Source organism: Protopterus annectens, chromosome 1.part0, assembly GCF_019279795.1.
Source record: "Protopterus annectens isolate FY-2018-M chromosome 1.part0, PAN1.0, whole genome shotgun sequence".
In the NCBI taxonomy this organism is placed as follows: Eukaryota; Metazoa; Chordata; order Ceratodontiformes; family Protopteridae; genus Protopterus; species Protopterus annectens.
This window is the reverse complement of record NC_056725.1, coordinates 1,850,740,955-1,850,764,618: the sequence shown is the minus strand read 5'-3', so window position 1 is coordinate 1,850,764,618 and position 23,664 is coordinate 1,850,740,955. Positions and strand designations below refer to the sequence as shown.

Below are 23,664 nucleotides of genomic sequence, written 5' to 3'. Positions count from 1 at the left end.
ATGTAGAGTAATATTGGCCAATGTCCAGCAATGATGGCTAATATTGAGCAATGTTGGACAAGCTAGGTCTAGGTAGGGCATAGCTGAACAAAAGCCAACATGCTCATATTTGCTCTACTGGCCCCTAAGCAGTCTGGTCTGCTCAGTATGAAAATATAAGCAGCAATGGCCCTCGAACCCAGGATAATGTGCACTATAGTCATAGTACTGAACCACTAAACCATGACAGTAGTGCAGTGGTTAGCCTCTATGAAGAAATTTTGATAAGTCTATGCAAAGTATTTCACAGAAACCCTGGAGGCACAGCATAATCCCTGTCGAGTTATGACACAAAGGTGAGTCCTGCAGTAAGAATAGAACCTGACTTTCAACACACACAGTGCAAATGTTAATATTGGACATGTAGACATACATCAACAAATGTAGTGGACCTCAGACAGCAACATACTGAAAGGTCACACTGGGCATGCTCACACACTTAGGCCATGTTGGAGTACAGCATTGGGCCACACATAGCAGGCAGCTGCATGTGTTAACCCTGGAACCTCTCACTACCCAGCAATCTGCCCTGTGAACACACTTATATGACAACAGACACGTATATTATATAGTGGAATCCTGCCATAAGCAAATATGTTCTGCAGATACCTAAGCTGTTCATATAAAGTGTGAAAGCAAAGATGATAAAAACCTGAAAACAGTATCAGCAATAAACATTGTGCATCATGAAAATTATCATAGGTTCAGAGGTTGATACTAGGCTATCTGCCCTAGGGCATGTACAAGCATAGCCAGAGTGTGTTTGGCTTCTGCAACCCAGTCAAATCAGAACACTGTGCCTGTGAATAGTAGGTCACACAAGATAGCCCATTTATGTTCAGTGTATTGTGCCTTTGTCTAGCAGGGACCCAGAAGATATCCCATGGGTAAACATGCGATCACCCATCCACTTGTCAAGATGTCATCTGCAGGTGGTTAGTGGGTGGCTCTGCCTATGCAAAACCGGGACTACACTCCGGAGTGAGTGGAGGCTTTCTGATAATAATCTGTCCCCCCAGCATGTCCTTTTAACATCAGTGCTGAGGTATATGTCCCTGGAGTGTGTAGCACCAAGGGAGTCGGATATCCTGAGGTGGAGCGTGTCCAGTAAGTCTGGGTCAGATATTGCCTTCAACTACAGGCACCCAACACATCCGTGTAGGTGGTAAGTGACTGAGTAGAGCTGGACTTACTGTATCGGAACTGTGCAGGGCATTTGTGTGAGTCCCTACATCTGCTCTATGAGTAACATTTGTGGCCATTACAGTTGCTGCAGGTGTCAGGTAAGGTACATCCCAAATGTGGCATAGTAACCAAGCATGGTCGTGAAGAGTATAGGGGCACAATGACCACACATGATCAACATGTGAAACCATGTGGGATATGGTGGGCTATGTAGATGTACTGTCTAACCACTATGGCAATAGGTTTGTCAAAGGCGAGAGTACGAACAGGTCGTGTCCCCAAACCCGTAACAACTACTACTGTATGTAATGGATTACAACCTATGTGGTAATGTGTGGGCATCTTGTCATCCTCAAAGGGGATGACTATGCAACTAATGGCATGTAGCCATGGGCCACGGCTCAGGCACCAGTCAACCTATCTCTGTGAGACCCTGTATGAGTATGCATGTGCTAGCAGGAGAGCTGATTATGGCACCCAGTTTGCAGTCATCTGCGAACATGGGCAGCCATATCCCTCTTGTGATAGCCTGTACATCACACAAATATATACTGAACAAGAGAGGTCCCAGGACTGAGCCTTGTGGGATGCCATGTGTAACTGGTGTATAGTCAGACATGGCACCTGCAACACTGAGCATGTGGGTGCTATCCCTGATCCAGGTAGCAATTCATCGTGTCAGATATCTGTCGATATTGATGCTGGTGAGCCTATGCATAATGGCCGAGTGGGGTATTGTGTTGAAGGGTTGTGCAAGGTCCAGGCAGGCTGTGTGGACAACCGTCCCAACACTGATGGACCTGGTAACTGTTGAAAGAATATGAACAGGTCCAACAGCCAAGATCTGCCCACAACAATGCTGTAATGTGTAGGACCCCGTGTCTGTAGGTTTCCCATGTCTATGTGCATGAGTCCCATTACAATACACTCCATAGCTTTGCAGAACAGGCTAGTTAGCCTTTTAGGCCGATATTGTCTGTGGTCTGTTGTGGCAGTATTCAGTGGAGCGGGACCACTATCGCTGTATGCCATTCCATGGGTACATATCCTGCAGTAACTCTTATATCGAACAGTGACGTAATGTGAGTGTTACATCTGTCATGAAGGCTGTGTACGACACAGGCCGGGACACTGTCTGGTCCCATTGATGCTGTGTTGTCCACTGTGGCAGGGCAGCACTCACCTGTTTACTCGTGATGTCTGGGAGGTTACACTCTGTTGGTATGGACAGTACCACCTTAGGGGGGATGGGGGGGCCACATCTGCACTGAACCTGTTTTCCAGGATGATGGCAATGTCAGTGAGTTCAGGGTATGTTTAGTCAGTATGCAGTAGCACACAGCATATCAGTGAGTGTCCAGCCAGGTACCTGAATTAACTGAAGATGGCCTTGTGAGTGTCCGACGTGTCTGGTGCAATTGTCCGTTAGAAGCGTGCCCGACATAAATACCCAAGTGATTGTAGCAGTCTGTTAGTGCAGATCACAGATGCCTTCCCTTTCTGGGATTGTGCTCTATCATGCAGTAGCTTCCTCCATTTGTTGTAAAGCGTATTAATGGCTGGGGTCTACCAGACAGGTCCACAGCCATTGGAGGAGTGAATCCAGTTGTTATTTTGGATGTAACGATCCATGCAGTCCACTAGGTGTCCATAGAATGTGTATGTAAAGGATTCAGCAGTCTGAGACATACTTACCACTGACCCAGGGTCTCTGAAGGATACCACCATGGTTTGGAGGAGTGTGACGTTTGCTTTTGGGAAGTTCATCAAGATTACCCATGATGGGTGTGGGGATGGGATATGGATGTCCAGTGAGATAAAGTATGTTCTGCCCTTACCAATGAGGGGTATATCGCAGGTGTGGAACATAGAGTCCCCATGTCAGTGATGATCATGTCCAATATGTTGTCTCCTCTTGTGGGTGTGGTGACCGGTTGTGCCATAGCATATGAGTTTAGAAATAGTAGCAACTGTTGGGCGAGGGTGTTGGGGCCTGAGTAATATCCACAGTCAATGTGTGGGTATTTGATGTCACCCAATATAATGGCGTTTGGGGAGACCTTCATATTGTCCAATGTTCCCAGGAAAGCTGAGTGACGTTGCTGAGTTGGGGAGTGTAGTTTGTAGCAGGCAACAAACCAAAAGGCAGATTTGCACAATGTTAGGTGCATATGTATGGTCTGTGATGCATTGTGCAGTGCTACCAACCCGGAGGTATGTGTATCTGTGATGTATATGGATACTCCCCCTATTTGTATTGGCCATTCTGAGTTATGTGGTCAGAAAGCATGGTACAAAATACAACCTGGTAGTGCTGGTGTGCATGTGGGAGCCTGAACCATGTGTCTGTTAGTGCACAGATATTGCTATCATCCATACTGAGGAGATTCCTGAGTGGGCGCAATTTGAGGGTAATACATCTGGTGTTGAGCAGGATTATCCTCACTGTTGTGTACTTTGTAGTGTCTATGGAGGTGGTTCTGTCCTTTGAGCCCCACTTAAATAAGGCAGTATGGTGGCAGCAAGTGCCCTAGCCAGTATTCAAAAGTCCAAGGGTGACAGGTGCAAGCTGTCCATAGGGAAGCTACATGGCATGTCGAGCATGTCACCCCAGGGTGACAGACACTGTATCCCCTTTGAATAACACCAATATGTTAGCCAACTGTTAAACGTGATCAGTTTGTTGGTATACTGTGACATCATACTTGGTGAGTGTAAGATGCTAGACAAGGTCAGGGTAATACTGGGCTGGGCTACATGATCACAGAGTTCCTCTATGTTTCATGTCATGTAGTCCAGGGAGGAACGTCTGAGGTTATACGCACCAGCATGGACAATGATGTAGCCAGTCCTGGACTTGCTTTGGAGTGACCTGAGTGCATGTGTTATGTGGCAGATCCTGGCACCTGAGAGACAGCTCAAAGTGACTATTCCCTTGTTTGGCCTGGTGAGTGGGACAACAGTGTGTTTGACATTAAGTGTCACCTATAACAAGTGTATAAAGTGTGTTGTTTAGCCCAAAGGGCAGTGACTGTGTGGCACACTGACATTGTGAACTGTGTGACTTGTGGGCATTGTAGTGGGATAGCAGTTGTATGTGTGTCTGCTTTGGAGGTCTCTGCTGCTTAGGCAGAGTGTATGTAGAGCCTCCAAATATGTGTATGTGTGATAATGTGGTTTGTTTGCTGTCACTATCCGTGTATTTGAGACTGATATGTGGTGTGTGTGGTCGCCCCCACCACCTGATAGACTATGCCAGTCATGAGTCGAGAGAGCTCAGCATCCTGTATGTCAATATTGTTACATCTCCCACATATATGTAAGTGTGATGTGAGGAGGAGAGGGTTGTCTGTGTACATGAGGCAGATGTGACATTGTGTCATAACCATAATATTCACTTGCTGGACAGGAGAGTACACATGAAACCGACCCCTGGACATGCCAGTGTATTATGATGACATACTCTATAGCCTGATCACAAAGGATCAGTAGGGTGTTAAGTGTGTAAAAGAGTATAACCGGGATTAGTGCTCAGGTTTGTCAGTGTTTTGTAAAGAGTAGCTGAGAAGGAGTCCAGACTGAGAATCATGACATGTCCTTCAGCTATGTAGTAAATAGTAATGTACATGCATATATGTGCTGAGTCATGGACAACTGTACCTTACTGACATTGCCGACATCCTGTCCGACAGGCCCATGTATACATACCCACCTCCCACTGACGATAGTCCCTGACATCATACCAGGAGATATCACGTGTAGAATGACTGAACAGCTCCCCCCAAAGCCAAAAGCATGGCAGCAGTTGGATTACATTGTTTCCTAATATGTGTCATGCATGCACTACAGAACAAACAGACCCTGCACCTGAACAGTCTGTTGAGCCTCACCCACTCCACAGGACCTGGAACCATCGAATGTGTTACAGCAACATATGGCACTCCCCACATGTGTGGGTGCACAACACACCATGGGAAGTATAGTCCAGTAAGCCTATAAAGTCTGATCTGTAAGGCCGTGGAGTGCATCATGACAGAATTCATAAACAGAGCTATTGGAAACCGACAAACACACAACCCTACCAACTGTGGTATGATCATGTACAGATCATGGTTCCCAAGCATGCTACACCATCTGCAAGGCAGCCACCCAGGACATACATCATGGAACAGAGCTACACATGTCCCACATAGACTTTGAACAGCTCTTCATCAACATCACAGACACATGTCGTATCCACAAAACTAACAATCTGTGCATAGATATGTGTTGACATATGAAGGGATGTCAATGTGTCCACAGATAGATCACACAAGGTGAGACTCATGGGGTCCTGTACAAGTTGTTGATACCTGCCGACCTACATGGATCATTCCTGGGATTGCATATAAATGTGTACACACATTACTATGTCCAGTCTGATGATGTCATCATCCTACAAATATACCAGGAGAACAGAAGCCACCCAGTAAAGCATATAGCATGCCGTGTTAATGCGTATCTCTCTAGTATCATAACATAGTGAAGTAGGGGTTTGAGTCCTACAAATGCTAAGTGTGTGTGTCTGTGGGGGGGTGTGTATGTGTGTGATTTCCTTTGAGAGGAGGAGACTGGGAAAACACATTAAAAGAGTTACATCCCTCTTTGGAAAGCCTGATGATGTCAGCATCCTACAAATATTCAAGGAGAACAGAAACCACCCAGTATTGCATATAGCGCGCCGTGTTAATGCGTATCTCTCTAGTATCATACATAGTTAGGTAGGGGTTTGAGTCCTGCAAATGCTGCGTATGTGTGTGTGTGTGTGTGTGTGCCACAGGTGGTCAATGCAGTGTGGGTTTTGCTTTTACTACAGTATGACATATGTTTCAAACAGTATGTGCATTTCACACATCGGGTATCTGTGTGTCAAATAAATTTGTGTACATGTGACCTCAATCAGTACATAGGTGTGAAGCCTGCATACTACATGAATACATTTGTAACCTTTGACTGATTGTGCTGCTGCTTCTCAGATCATAGGTCACATATGTATGTATGTGTCAAGCCCGGCCAATGTAGTGATCTGTGGCCAAGGACATCTCTGCCACACACACACACATGACACGTACTATAGAGTACTGTGAGTGAGGGTAATTGCCAGGGTATATGTCAGACATGTTCATACACAACAATGACTGGCAAAAATGGACAGTCATTATAGGTGTACATCAGCCCTGTGAATATGCATGCAGGCCCCTAATGTGTTATGTGAAACACCGAGGGACCCCACAATACCTATGGATATGTGGATACCAAGGGACAGATGACATAACACGTGTCTGTCTGTACACATTGGTACCCAACATACATGTTCAGGGCTACCACCTATGTGGTACTGTCGGGATAGTATGTATAGTAAATGTGGATGACTATGCTATAGACAGCTTACTGCTATACAGCATGTATTGGACAACAGGTATCTGTCTGTATGATACCCTTGTGTAGGATATGCGTCCCATCCAGGGAATGCAGTGTAGGCCAATGCATGCATTTCCAGATGTGGATGGACATATCCCTAGTGTGCTTGCATGTACCTAAGAGGGCTATATGCCACACAGTGGTGGTTCCAGGAACATGTGGCAGTCAATACCACTGGTTACTGTTATAGTATAGTACTGGAAGGATCCAACTGTTACTGAGTTCCCTACAACTGTGAGTCATTTGTCAGGACATCATCTAATGATTGGTTATAGTCATGCTGTTGAGGTGGTGTATGCTACCAGACTGCAGATCATTGACAGATATCAACAGTATCACCCACAGCATAGTGCCAACCCATGTCATACACACATGTGTACCCATGTTAGTACATATCTGTAGTAGAATGCATACTGGCCATTGAAAGATACCATGAGATGTTAATGTGTAGAACAGGGTATGTCGCACATCCCACGTGTCCACTATGCACGTACATGCAGACAGTGCGCACACACCATGTTCACAGATGTACACCCGCTAATTTGTAATGCACACATCACACACGTACTGTCCACTCACTAACACATGCTGGCAACACTGTACACTTCAGCCAAGTGGCACATGGGTGGACAATACATACTCAGACCTAACACTGCTGTAAACAATGCTGCAATGACTATCACAGCTGTGATGCATAATGCTTGCTCAGATATACCTACAAAGATATCCTTACACTTTCCTATTGGCAACTTGCTACTATTGCTACACTGCTATAATGTCACCCTGTGCATCAGAACCATGTTAGCCTGTTCCTGCATCAATGTTACAGATGACAGGAGGTGGCACAGGTGTCATCATATGCACAGGGTGTGTTGTAGGTTTGCCAGAGCCCGACATTGATTGTGTGTGTGTGTGTGTGTGTGTGTGTGTGTGTGTGTGTGTGTGTGTGTGTGTGTGTGTGTGTGTGTGTGAGGGACAACAGTACTGCATGGGCCAATGTTGATGTAATGTGTGTGTGTATGTGTGAGCCCTAGTTGTATGGTAAATGTGTGTGTGTCTGCATGCACACAACTCCACCATGTGGCTGCCATATATGGGCGGTTGTGGGACAGCCACAGACTGTACCTGCTAGGCCATACAGATCACTGTCTCTGGCCACGGACACAGTACCTGTGCCTAGCAGGGGTGCTACAGGCAGTATCGGGTACCAACCCTGACTGGGTGCTATCATCAGAGGCAGAGGTATGATGACTGGACCCATGTCCCTGCTGGGACTGGCCAGTGCCACGTGCATGTGGTCAAGTAGGATGGTCAATGGACAGGCCAGACCCAGCATTGCTGGGGCTGGTACTGCCACTATGGGAGCAGCTGTGATCTGTGGTCTGTCCACGACGACTGCCATCTGATGCTGTTGCTGGCATGCGTCCGCGTTGGCTTCTCATCTGTCCCAGATGGTCCTGGCTCATGGCTAACACATTGTGGAGGACATCTAATGTCTCCCTCCAATGGCTATCAATGACCTTGGTGTAATTCCGGATGGCACCGGCAAGGTCACGGATGCTGTCATTGATAGCAGTGTAATGGGCCCTCTGCGGCCTTAGTCCCTGTCGGGTGTACTGTTCCATACGTGCCTGTGCCTGCATTACAGCCCGGAACATACTGGAGGTTGTAATACCTCTGGGGGCACTTCTGCCAGGGGCAATACGACCAGTGGTGCTCCCCCAAGAACCCCTGGACATCCGCCTATGTGGTACCATTCCAGTAATCCAGCTATGGCTGCTGTGAGGGGATGCACGTGCCATAGGCACGTGCACTCCTGGTCAATGCCAACTGCATGCTGTTCCTCAGCTAAGGCCATTGGTGACGAGGGATATATTGGCAGTATGACTGTGCACATAGATGGGGTTGACTGCTGTGTACTGTCGATTGGTGGACCAACGACAGACCCTGTCAGACCTTCCTGTGCCACAATACATGTCTCATCATCTCCACTATTAGTGGCGGTGACATCAGGTTCCCTGCTGCATTCAGCCACCCCTAACTCAGCACCTGTGGAAGGAAGACAGGAAACACACTTTACAATCTGTACATGATGTTAGCACACATGCACACATGCACACTTGCACACATGTACACATGCACACATGAACACATGTACACATGAACACATGCACACATGCACACAAGAACACATGTACACATGCACACATGCACACATGAACACATGAACACATGCACACATGCACACATGCTCACCACAGCACACACACACACACACACACACACACACACACACACACACACACACACACACACACACACACACACACACACACACCAGCAATCCAACACATACACAATAGTGGGTGACAGTATCACAAGGCAAACTGTCACCACACACGTGTCAGCATGCAGACTATGTGTTGCTCAACACCATGAAGTGCAAGTGTAGACAGCCCTATCTAATGACATTATACATGGCATTGATGCATGTGTGTAGTTGTTCAGTAATTGGCTACACCCTGGAACATAATGTGTACATGGACACAACATTGCTGTGCAAGTATTATCTGCTTTACAATGTCATGTGCACCATCACTCAATGGTATACATACCATGGCTGCATGTGTTATCTGTGTGACACATAGATTGCCATGTCTGATGATAGCGTCTGTGTCCATAGCACATAATAGTGGGCACAGGTGTAGCAAATAAATGCAATGTACACACATGGGATGAGTGGTGCATGTAGATGTGAAGGAATCCCAATGCTCGACATGGACATTGTACAGTGGTTATGGAGAGTGTGGGACATATTGCAGATATGTCGGTGCCAGCCATGACATGGCATGCTACATGACTGCAACATTAAACACCACCCATACCCAATGTGTGTCATGTGACCTATACACCCAATAGCATTCCAGGACATATATGTGACTCTTTGTACAGATGGCGACTGCTGTGCAAAATGTGTATACTGGCATATGTAAGCACACACACAACATGCTATGCATAGTGTACATAGGTGCATATGTTTGCACACACAGAACAATGAGGTGCACAGCAAAGACCGCTATGTGTAGTACTGTGGTCACTGTAACTGGATGGGGTGTAGTACCATGTGCCATCATCATCATCATGCATCTTGTGGTCACTTACGGCTACTACTGTGTGACAGACCACCACCTAGCATTCTGTACCTGAACTGCAGTGCTGTGGCTATGTTCACTATTACACAGCCACTTTGTACATGGGTGTATGAGGTGCCCAATAGGGAACATTGCCTAACATGACTGTGTTATGTGTTGAAGAGTGTTGCACAGCCCCATGATAGGCCTCTACCCCTGAAGTACATCATGCGCGTGTGGATGACATGTGGGATACTGAAGTGTGACCTTACAGCGGGTGTGTGGTTACGCCATATGTAGCATGACTTTGTGTAATGCATGTGATAAATGTGTTATGTTGTGTACAGGTGTTGCAACTATGCCTATCTAATGTGCAGTATGGGGTTGCCACAACTGTGTGTTATGCTCTGTGTATTGCATGTCATTGAGGCAGCTACTGACATTACTGAGCTGTGCAATGTCTCACAGCAAACATGCACGGCATGCATTATGCGTAGGTGTGTTACGTGTACATGGCCTACACCTCACCTATGACATGCATATTTAATTACCAACATTGCAGGTATAACACACTCACCAGCATGGATCAGCTGCCCTGCCGTCACACCAGAGGGACATATGAGAATATGAGAGAGTTCGTCAGTGGACACAACTGTGGCATTGCTACAGTGGGCATGCTAAACTGCAGTACAACAGCAGTCAACAGTCACAGGTGTAGAGATATTATTCAAACTATCCGTATTGCACAACACTAGGCAGCAGAACTGCTAAACGCACAGTACACATCTCACATAGACATAATCTAACAATACAGTTAACTGTAGTCTACAGATAGGACATGTTACCTGCTTGCTCCAGGTGGATGTGCTGGGTGGCTCCGGCCTCCATTACAACACATGTAAGAGGTTGATGTAGCTGTTGACAATGAGCCACCACGCTTAGGAGCAGCTCCTCCACTCTGGTGAGGGGGGGGTGAATGGCCACCCTACCACCTGTGGCAAGCTGCTGTCTTTGGATATCAGATGCACGCCGCTGGACTTGTCTAATTAAATCACTGCAGTGATGGCGTACCTGCTCATATGTCCGGTTATGCATGCCTATGTCATTTACCCGATGAACAAGTTCCTGCCACAGTGCAGTCCGCTCCTGCTGGTGCTGGCTGCTTCTGGAGAACAGCATTGTGTACTGCTGCAATAGGCTTTGAAGTATCACCTCTTCCTCATCTGCTGTGTATGCTGGGGTGTGTTGGTGAGCCATCTGGCTGAAAAAGATATGAACAATATGTGTGAGAGTGTCCTGTGGCACACTTTACACCTTTACCCACAGATATCACTTTACTGACATATATACCATCCTATTGTCTGTCAGAGGTTACACACGTTCAATACCACTTATTGGTTCTCAGGCCACAACTAACTAACACTGCCTGGCACACTCTATATATCACACCACTATACAACAGTACCCGACACACTGTTTGTGACACATTGCACAACCAATGACAGGGTGTATATCACACCAATGCACGAACAGAGATGTCATCCATTGCAATGGATGTAAAGTACAGGTACAGTAGTACCAATCAACCACCCTAGTCATTGATGCCATAGCCCTGCCTAACAGATGTGTACAGTTGTTACTATAGGTGGCATACTGCTGTAACAGAGTATATATGTTGCTGGATACACACATTTACCCTGTAACACACATATGATTGCAGCCATTGTACAGGCATAATTACACACACATCAGACAAACATACAATGCACCACTGTATGCCAACACAGATAAGCATTACCTGTGTACCATACAGTACTGTGTGCCACTACTTACACACCCTTATGCCTGCATTCTGTCCTCTGTGCAGACTACAGGAAACACACATGACAGTGTCTCCAAGCAATGTGAACACACACCATACTGTGCTGTTTAGGCCTACAGCTTCAGGAAGTACTACAGTTCATATTGGTGATGGATTCACCAGCAGTACCACTCACTAAGCATACATGTATTGCTTTAGCCTACAATGAGACACCACATTCATCAATGGAGAACTACGTCACATCATATGCCATACTACTATGTCTGCCTAACAGTACATTACACATCAGTTGCTGTCCTCACAGCTAGGATAGGCACTACCATGTCAGATACAATGTCACACTAAGCTATCACACCTTTACAGACCTTGCACACATTCAGCGTTACACTTATTCAACCTCACATAGCAGCTATTGCATTAAGTACATATGTGAGTGCATAGTGTCATAGGTAGGTAATATGCTATTGGCCCCAGGGCCTACAGCAGCCTAGCCATATGCTAGCCTGGCCTTTGACACACATGTACTTTGATTTCACTTGCCCCTGCCAACCAGAACCACAGAGGTGTTTCCTGGGGTGTATTACCAATCTCCCACACAATCATCAGGGGTATTTATAACAACTGCTAAGGAGGAGCCTTGTTTGCTATTGCTATGTGGTCTATTCCGGTGTATGGCATATCTCTGAGATGGGAACCTGCCCCTCCAGCATGTGCTGTTTAGTGAGCTGACAAGGTTTAGGGCCCTAGAGCGTGTATCCCGGAGGGATTGTGATATGTTGCCATGGTGGTTGTCACCCAGCTATGGGTGTGACATACCTCTGTATGTCCAGCAGAGGTCACCTCTGTATGGCCAGTATGCAATACAGTGTAGTTGTGGTTTTGTGAGTCAGTCTGCATAGGGCATCTGTTTGCGGCCAGTATTACCCTTTGGGAGGTATGTCTGTGGCCTGTTCACCTGGTGTAGTTGTCATGTGAGGTACATACCACACAGGGAATTGTAATGAGTAGAGGAGAACTCTACCCTATACTTTCATAGATGACACACCTGTTGTCATGACACATACCACACAGACAGATTACAGGTGTAGTGTGGCACTGTCTTCATCAAAGCGGAGGCTACTGTCCACCTGTGTCCCATGTTCCCTTATCACACCTTCACTGCTAGGTAGATCTCTACCTATGTGGTAGTTAATGGGTGCACTGTTTTGGGAAGGTGGAATGGCACTGCAGTATCAACACTTGTCTACAGTCCATGCCTTGGTCACCACACACCTGTTGCGGTACATATGACCCCATGTCTCTCTGTCTCTCTCACTATATATATATATATATATATATATAATATATATATTTCTATATATATCTATATATATATATATATATATATCTATTTATATATATATATATATATACACATATATATATATATGCATATCTATACACATACATGTACACATCCATTGCTGTACACATGGATGTACATATAGGCACATGTACAGTCCACCTTTCATGGTGGGGATATCACTTATGTGACAGTTGTGGAATGTACAGGTATGTGATTAAATTGCACAGTGTTGTGCAGAATGCATGTGGGTGTCCTCAGCCCTTGTAGCATTAGCAGGCCTCACTAGCTGTAACACAGCAGATCTGACAAATCTGTCCCACAGCATTTAACCACCACATGGCATATATCAACACTACCATAGCTGGCCTTAGGCATAGGCCAACTGGGCGGCTTCCTATGGCGCCACTCTAGCAGGGATGCTTTTCCACTATTTATGTGGTGTAGTAAGACAAGGATGGGGGCACCAGGAAGTGTGGTAGGGGGTACCGTGGAGCCCTTTTGCCTAGGGCACCAGTTGACCTAAGGCCACTCCTGAGCACTGCATGCTGTTTTCTAGGCCACACACTACGACCTACATGGATATGTGCACATATCAACCTTCACTGACAGATATCTGTCCACCCTTCACTAACAGTTGCAGTATGTCCCTTGCCCTATGCACATGTGCAGATACAGATAGATACATACTGCTGGCACACATGGATGATTTGCAGTGTGTAGAGTACTCTTCAGGAACATCTACTACATGCCAACACATACATGTGAGTTACATACCTTACCTTTGTATTTCCCTGCTCCATGTGTTACGGTTTTGTAGTTTTTTTTTTATTGGTGGTTTGTTTTGGGTTTTCGCCCTCTATTTAACTTTCTGTCTCAGTTTCTCACTCTGTTCTGTCTCTGTCTCAGTCTGTGTCTGTGTCCGTGTCTCTCTCTCTCTCACTCTCTATCTCACAGCACCTGCAATGATATAATTGCATGTGTGGACTGCAGGTACAACCTGCTTTTCTAGGTATCTGCACTTGTGCATGTGACAGCCTCTGCACCAGTTGCTGCCCACCATTCAGTAATTGCATGCAGCCTGCTGTTTGGTGATTGCATTACTCGCTGTGATTGCAGCCCACTGCTATAAAATGCTATAAAATGCTAGGTTAGGTAGGCGTAGCCCTTTCAGCTTTCCAAGGTGGGGCCCATGCTTGTTTGCTCTGGACACCATTGTGTCAGTCTGAAGGTTGGTATATGTCTCTTATCTGATGCTAGGGTTGTAGCCAGTTATATGCATGTTGTACTCAAACCTGAATGTTGCTGCTTCCAGTACACACATCTCAGTGTAGACATGTATGCACCCCTCCAAATGCTAACACAGGATACATGAGAGTATGTATTTTTTTCTCACTTACACAATTAACTGCCATACAAATGTGGTTATTGCACTGTATTCCTGTAGCACATGCAGTGTTTGTGAACTGCTATACTGTAATTATTACGTTATTCACTTCTGCACAGTTTGTGGTTTGTTTTTGTTGACATTAGCACAGGCTGCTCAACACAACTGGACATATTTCAGTACTCAGTATACCTACCTTGCCTGAATACACAGGTGTGTTGTACCTTTGGGTAGGGGTGCAGATCTGCAAAGAGCCTTTTTTCTTATCATGTGAGGTTTATCTTGCTGAACATACAGGATTGCTGTGTACCTGTTAGTCTATCAAAGCAAGTAGTCTGTCTGTGTAGCTCACACCTGTGGACATATCCGGATGGTAACTAGAGGTTAGCCTAGTATACTTTGTCTGTGCACCACACCAGTCTTTTCAGCAGTGGCACATTGGCATTGTCACAGTTGTTTACTAGCAGTACATGGCTACATCCTGTGATATTTCTGTGTTGTACTCCTACATAAGGGCATGCTTGTTGAACTCCTTCCAAAGCTATTTGCAGAGTGTATAACAGCAGTAATGCTGATATGCCTGTGTGTTCCTGCCTCTGCCAGGCCTCACATACTCTCAGGTATATATTTGAACGGCCTCAGTGAAAGGTACATATAAGTGAGATACACCTGCAATATATTACTGACATATTGCAGTTGAGACTTTCTTGGGAATCAGAGCATATGTATAAGTACACCTTTTCTGACGTGCATGCAGTGTCTACTCTCACCTATTGACATTATGCACTACGTGCGATTCCACATTTGTCTCCCTACACTTTTTGGAGTGATTCAGTGGGGCACAGCTAACATTGGTTTACAAATCAGGGACATCCCTGTAAATCAGTTACAGTTGGGGAGTCTGGCCTCTGCCCTATTCACCTTTGCCAGTATTTATCCTGGTCTGATACTGTGTGGTGTTTGTAAGGTGCTACTGTAACATTATTCCCTGCTATGATGGCTGGTTCTCCTTTCACAGTCAAGTCATGCAATTCCACAACATCTGCTGGTAAAGACCCACAGAACAGGATTTGTGTTATACCATTCCTATTTTCCATTTACATTCATTGTAATGCATGATATATTTATGTGAGAAGCAAGTTATTTGTATATCTTTTGTGGCTTAGTGGTAATTCATGCAGTCTATTGTGTCAAGGGTCTGGGGTTCGAGACTGGCAGAGGCTTTTTCTTTTGCTGTTCAGCCGAACAAAGGCCCTGCCATAGAGTGACTAAGGCACTTTTAAGCAGTTGTAAGCAGGTTTGCGCAGGTTTGCATGACGCTTAGCAATACTTAGCTAAGCGCACACATGTTCACACTCACTTAAACCCGCTTACTACCGCTTAAAAGTGCTTACTCCCGCTAACCCCCATGCTAATTTCTTTTAAAGAAAAGAAAATGGGGAGATAGGAAAGTGGTGAAAAAGGGGGCACAAAGAGGGACAGACAGTAGGTAAACAAGCTCGGGATGTACAGGGCGGGTGTAGGGAAAGTCCATAGCTGCCCATTTCTTTAACAGCAACAGCTGTGCATATGCAATGAATTTGGAGTGAAATTTGAAACCTTCCACCCCTGGGAGAGGGGTGAGCACAACAATGTATGTTGTACTTCCAGTTCTAATTATCAGCTTACATGTCCAATGGACATGTGTGCAAAATGGGCAGCTATGTATGGGGCGTAATTTTTTATGGGTACAGATTGCCATTTTTTTTTTTTTTCTGGTGAGAGTGGGAAGTGAGGTAGAGGAAATAGGTATGTCCAGGGAGGTAGGTTGGGAAGGTAAACAGACAAGACACATACAGGAGCAGTGTATGACACATGAGGTGGGTGAAAACAATTGACAGGGTCGGATGTTTGGAAATCGCAAGCCCATGAGCCCACAGATGGTAACAGTGGAACTGAGATCCCCACCCATGGGCAGTCACCACTGAACCTTCACAGCCCTGAGGGTGGCTGTGCTGGGGGCTGCATAGGATGGGCAGGCTCACTCGTGAGACACGCCACTCTTGTCTTGAGCTGTCATAGGGGATCAGCGACTGAACGCTGGATCTCCCTACGCACCGCAACCCGAACCGTTCGAAGGGTGACAGGTGGCCCTTCTCCGCCCACACTTGCACGGGGAGGGACGAGCCCCATCCCCTGCAGTGCTTCCACCTGAAGGTGGCACAGGACCAACAGAGGAGGGGAGCCCGGGCTGGGCACCGGACCTGCTGGTTCCAGGTGCACTCGCCAGCTGCGGAGGGACAGGTGGGTCCGCTGGGACCGGCCTTCCCATACGTTCTGTGATTAAGTGTGTTTAATTACAACATAAGCAAAACAGCATTCCAGATTAGTAGTAACAGCATGCAGTAGTATTCCCATTAACCCAACACAACAAGGTTACAACAGTTGAACAGCAAGCATAACACATGCATATATTGAACCACAGTGGATATTCCAACAGCATGCAGGGATGTTTGGTAGCAACAGGCCACCATGATTGTGGTGTTTAAACAGGGCACATGCATCAACGTGAATGCAAATATTTATAGAACAATAGGACATATGTCCCAACAAATATTTAAGATTACACATACCCATTGAGGTGTGGAATTGCATGGTTTATGCACATACAGTAGGGTGTAGAAAAAACCTCGGTTAACATCTTATAATTACCTTTTCGTCTACACTACATTCCTAGTGACTGCAAGTGTATATCCCCTACATGTATTATTACACTTGCCACCATACATTAGGTTGTGTAATGGGTTTGGATAGTTCAATATATGCCTGACCTATATCTGACATACTAACTGTCCAGGATGCAGATGTTACTGCTACATATTTCTTGATTGCATTTATATTTCTTTATCAGCATATCTGGGATGTTTTCACATGACATTTTCACTTTGATTTGTACAGAACCCTGCATTTCTTGACACACACTCACATTTCTGGGGAAAAATAACATGCTACACATGTGCCAGATTTACTTATTCATGCCAGCCAGTAACTGACTGTTGTGGACTGTATATATGTTTCACAGCTACTAGCACTTCCATCACCCACTTTATATGGGACTGCACAACTCTGAGTTGCCAGCACCTTTTCAAACAGTACTGTTTGTATAATGCAAGGGTACAACAACATTTCAAACTCTGTGACACAGATACACTCCGGGTTTTAGACCTTTATTAATGACATTACACACTTTTCCACAGGCTCACTCCTTTATTTGTTTTAATGGTGTATATGGCAGACATGTTCAAGACATATTATATTTTTATTAATAGGTTAGAACACTCTTTTTTTCAGGCTCACTCACTTATTTTATATGACAGTGCCTGCAGAGATATTATTCCAGACATATGTTACCTTTCTTAATAGGTTACTACACTCTTTTTCTGCCTCTCTGATGTTTTTATCTGACAGTATATGCAGAGGACTTATTCAGGCAATTTTATGGTTGTATTATTGGACTACAACACTTGCTTTTATGCTCTCTCCCATATTTTATATAACAATACATGCAGAATAATCACTAACCTGCCTGGTGGCGCAGCCTTAGCAACCTATCAGCATAGGCTTGCTGATTTGCAGCACGGTCACCTGCAGCTGTAAAGTAAATGAAGGGATATTGAGACATACATATCCATTATACATACTCCATTATCAATTCTTACATACTGCATTCCATGGCTACATACTCAGTTGTGGGGCATCCCGCATCCCACGGGCCTCCTGTATCCATTGGTTCAGGCGGTCCTGCTTTCGTCTCTTCAGGTCTGCATGGTGGTGACGGACCTGCTCACCAGTCTGAGGAACGCCTGTGGCACTGGTGAGGTCACGAGCTAACCGGTTCCAAGCCTCTGCCTTGTATTCCATCCCTTGGAACTGGCCCTGCAGTATTTTGACTCCTCGATGCCCCAACATTGCGCTCGGAAGCATGTTCCCTCTCCAACACCAGACATTCTAACTGCAGATGTGAGGTATAATCAGTTATGGCGTGTATTCCCACCTGTGGGGCTTAAATATGCCACATTTCCTGCACTTTTTTGTGATTGGCCGTTTTGTAAAATTCTTGGCTGACTGCAGACTTGCTTAGTAATGGTTAAACTACCATTAGTAAGTATATGAATGTTAACAGTGGCTGTTTCCCCTATGTTGTCATGGCTTAGTGGTTCTATACTTTGCTTCTGATGCACAGAGTCCTGGGTTTGAACCTTGTCATTCATTTTATTTTCATACTGTCCAGACAGGCTAGGGGGTATGGCTGCATTTAAGCAACTTTGCTCTACGTTGCTCCTCGGTGCCTTACGGTGCCCTGGTTGGCACGGCACGCACGTCCGCGCAAACACATTGCACTGGGTAAAGCACTATTAAACTATGAGAAACTATATTGTGCTGGGTAAAGCGCTATTGAACTATGGGCAGCTCTATTGCGCTGGGTGAAGCGCTGCTTAACTGCAGGCAATTATATATTGGGATCCTTTAAAATATTTATTTTGTTCACTGATACATTGGCCATTTCACTGCTTTTTAGTTATGTTTAAACATATTTGTTAGGTATTATTCCATATACTGATTTAAAACATAAATACGAAAGGAAGTGGTGGGACTCGAACCTTGAATGCCTCTTCTTTGTGCAAACGCTCTACCATTACGCTATTGCTATTTGGTGTGATTTGCATAAACATTCTTTCTTATGCTATTCCATGTCAGAATTGCTAACTGTAGCTAAGCAATGGGCACATCCGCGCACACACGCGCAAATACAGGCAACTATTTTGGGAATTTAAAAAAGAATTAATGTTATGCGTTTTAGAACTGTGATGGGGGTTTACAATATCAGACAGTGAGGTGTTGGGTGCAGGGACATTTGAGCGGACTCGCTCTTGTTTATTTGCTTTTATTTTAAACACTTGCAGGGGCGTGGACATTTAGACTGCTCAGCAGTCGGACATGCCCCCTGCTTTCTTACATGGTCCATGTAAGACGTACGGTTGAGTCAGCGTGCCCTCATTCATATTCATGGCACGCTGACATCATACCATTCAACTGCAGCCTCCAAGTAAGACTTATTAAGTCTTACACGGAGGATTCATGAATCCGGGGGAGTAACAATACTGTGAATGCATTTATGCATATAGGTGGATGTCATCTTGGATCTGAAAAGGGAAAGTAAATGAAATTAAGAGTAACAATGTTGTGAATGCATTTGGGTATGTAAGTGGATGTGATCTTGGATCCGAAAAAAGAAAGGAACATCTGGGAGTCATTGGACTGCATTCTGGTCCTTAAAAATATCAAGTCAGTATGCTTGCACCTATGTACAGCAGCTATTACAGTTTCAAACTCTTAATTAGAGTAACGCATTCTGTGGACACAGACAGTTTGCATTACTTTACTTTGCATTACTGCCATCTCTCTTCACTGGGCAACTGCTGACCTTCTGGCTCTGCTCATCATAGTTTCACTTCATCTCCCTAGTCTGACATGACAATTGTTTCTTCTTAGCAGATTTGATGCGTTTTCCTTTACCCAATGGCTAACTAGATTTTACAGTGCTACTGGGCTTGCAGTTCCATCCACAACTGAAGGAGTGGGCTAGCCAGTTTGACTACATTCCTGCAAGGCACCAGTTAAGACACCTTCTCAAACATTGATGTACATTGACACCATAAATTAAACATGCTCATGCATGCATGCACAACTAATAACCACCTTCATAAAGTCATCCCCATGTCATGTTTTGTGAGGCCAGGAATATGCCTATCAGTGCAGCATGTCAGCTTGGCACTGCATTTATCAGAAACTTCATCCTAGTCCATCTGCTGATACTCAGACAATCAAAGCATCATGGTTATTTTTATGTCGACTGATTCCTTAGTCTCTGGCAATGGATCTCGCCTTCTGCGGCCACGACTGCAATAATGTTTTAAATCTGTAACCGTCTAAATGGCTGCTGTTATCACCTGAAGCTGTCCCGCAGTGAGGTTGCATGGCTAATATCTGGAGATATATCAGCCTGCCTCGTTATTGTCTTATAACAGTACATAATAACCATTTAGTGAAATGCCATTTGCATTTACACAACAAGCCAATTGTTGCCAAGGCCTTGATTTGTTTTAGATAATGACACCTAGAATATGTTCTGATCACTTGTTTTTCACCTACATCTCTGCTCTGTACACAATATTGATCAGTTTATTTTTCTTTCAGCACATCATTTTGTGCTGGGTATCTGGGGCATGGCTTCACTTTAAGGAATTTGGATATCTGTAACTGAATGTTATAATGATCATAACTAACCTCTTTCCTTAGTTTAGTAATTCAGTAGTTCTTTATAGTTTAACATTAACTTTAGCTGTTTTTTGTTCTACTTTTGTGTCACGAGGCTTCTTATAAATTAGAAACTATTTCCCATTAGACTTAACAAAGTGACAAGAAATAGACAAATAATGTCTCTAGCTTGTTTTATATAAGATGAAATATTATAGGACTATTCAAAGAAAAAAATTGTTCATTATTCTATGATGCCATCATTTAATGGAGGAAAACAAGCATTTGCATACAGAATGGATCCCTGTACTTGAGAAATCCGCATCCTGTCTCAGTTGTCAGCAAGATATTCCAAAGCATACTGTTTAGTTCTCGCTGTTAGTTGACTTAGCCTTGATCTTTCAGTGTATGGCATGTTGTTACTTTTCTATGACAACTATTCTTCCATCTTTTGGTGACTGTGTAGTTTTCCACCGTTTGACAGTGGTTTGATCCTTTTCCTTTAAGTATGATTATTCTGGTTTTACACACTGGGATCCACAGTTACAGCTAGCTGTTCAAACTTTCATCTTCTGACAGAAATGCAGATCTCCTTCACCCAGTAGCAGTTTGACTACCTATCTAATAGTAATCTTTCACTTTAAACAGCTGGCCACCAAGTCTACTTTTGATGAATATGACTGAGTTCTACACTGGATAGAATCACGTATCTCCTACTTTTACTGTGATCCTTCTGCTTTTGACAGCTGTGTGGTTGTTCTGCATTGATTAAACTGTTAAACTTGTACACTTTGATGATATCCCACTTCTGACATTTGACTTCATAATATTTCTCCAATGTCTGTCATGATTCTGCTGCTTTTAATAGCAGTTTGCTTTTCCATTTGAGGTATAAGTAACACCATGGGGTGTTTTGAGACAATGCGATTTATAGCAAGCACAGTGATATCAGAGAAACACCAGCATTCATTTTTCTTAATATGATATCAAGAGAGATAAGTGCAAACTAATGGAAACTGACTGTATGGCTAGAAGTCATTATCTCAAAGTAATATATTGTGCAGGTGTAATGTATTTAAACAATAACCGATGATGTGGTGTGGTATATTGAAGATTTACCCATGGTTGGCATGGTTTAATAATGCGGGTGAAGCCCGAGTGATTAAATAAAGCCAACCGTGGGTAAATTTCAATATACCACAACCACGGAGTTGGTTATTCCTATTATACAATGACATTATTTAAGAAAAAAATACTTACTTTTCTTAAATAATGTCTTTGTATAATGGCGCATTACTGTTCTTCCACGGCTGGTGGTATACTGCTTCCTTGTGTTGATGTACTGTGCATGCGTATGGGACTTGCGTTCCCACGCATACCCAGTATATCAATGCTTTAAAATGGAAGCAATGGGGAAAAGAAAGTCTCCGTTTCTTTGTTTTTTTTTTTTTTTTTTTTTTTTTTAATTAATAAAAAAAAAAACAAACTTTAGGGCAGTTTAGGGGTAGGAGAGTGACAGCATGGAAGAAATACAAGAGATATCAGGTATGTGTATTTAATTTTAAATAACGTACCTGATTTCCCTAGTACTTTGTCCAAGCTGCCTCTCTGGTATATTCGGAGTCGGGGCAAAAGATTTTAGTTTTATTTCTTAAGAAATAAAAATAAAATTTAAACAATATATCAGTGGAAAGAAGTCTGGATAACTGGACCTTTTTCCATTGGTATATTGTGGGATTTACAATGGGCACGCTGGTTGGGCTGGCCAATCAGTGTACACTTTTTTGAATATTAATGGGGAGTATTATATAACTGTTAATTTTGAATAAACTAATTCAGCTACCATCATCAAACACACAGGTATCCCACATTTTAGGTAGTGAAAGGCATACATTTATGGACCAGTAGTTTGGCAGTACAACTCCTTATGCACATATTAAATTGAATGCAAGTTTTTTTAAGTATTTGGCTCAGTATTGTGTATTGTGTATTGTACAAACCAACTGTAATTTGCAATATTTTCATATGTTGATAAAAATCAAAAATGAATCAGATTTTTGACAGTACACTAGAAGTGAATCTAGTAATCAAAGAATAACTAGTGACACAGTTAATGTGACATGAATAATTACACATATGGTGAAACAACAGAAAAGGAATTGCATGATTTAGGCATGTAAGCTGTTTTTTGTGTAACTTTTGGATGCTAAGGCATTTGCTGTTTATATTGTGAATGCTTTTTATCAAATACAGTGCTACAATTTAGATAATTCGCTAATGGGTGAAACTAATTTAACTAGATTATTATATGTGAACATTGTGTGACATGATATGTTGGGCCTCTCCATATAAGAAGTAACTGTCACTGTAATTGTCTGAATTGTTTTCTGTTAGCTGATTGCAATGTCACAGTTTTGACACTCTATAGAGTTCATATTTGTCTGTTTCCTCTAGGTTGTACCAAGATGCTCTCTTAGCCTAAGTACAGTTTGATGTTTTTTACATAATTTATAGTTAATACTTTGACTGTACAATTTAGCAGATATTATGCAGTAACAGTTTGGCAGACATCTAAAGATTACTTATGCTAGCAGACATGACATAAGGTAAATTACTTAAACACTCTTTAGAACAGTGTTGTCTTTGAAAGTACTGCTATAGCTGGACTTACGTGGTCTCCGGCTGAGTTTTAATATTCCTCGGTGGAAGGCTCGGCACTGGTGGCTGCGTGGATGGATGCTGTGGTGGCGGAGGTGGTGGTTGTGATGGGAGGCTGGGTGGCAGGGGTGCTAATGCTGCTGGCTCTGGAGGTGGTGGGAATGCTTGCTTACTGATGCCCCCTTTGCTTGGCACTGAAATAAATCAGTTCTTGAATTACTTTCAATGAAAACAGCCATCATGCAGTAACAAATAACACAAACTGACTGAAGATCTATTTTACATTTAAAACATCTAGAATGGCAAATAGAGGAAGGAATACTCTGTACAGAATTTATGTATC

At 43.9% G+C, this 23,664-nt stretch overlaps 1 protein-coding gene across 1 annotated transcript in view; it reads right to left on the bottom strand.

The window, feature by feature from the left end:
* Positions 1-23,664, bottom strand: part of FYB1 (FYN binding protein 1) — a 2,052,110-nt gene that overhangs the window by 670,919 nt on the left and 1,357,527 nt on the right. Inside the window, exon 4 of the mRNA XM_044069852.1 lies at positions 23,335-23,515. Coding sequence (XP_043925787.1) covers positions 23,335-23,515 — 181 coding nt within the window. The remainder of the gene's footprint in view (positions 1-23,334; positions 23,516-23,664) is intronic.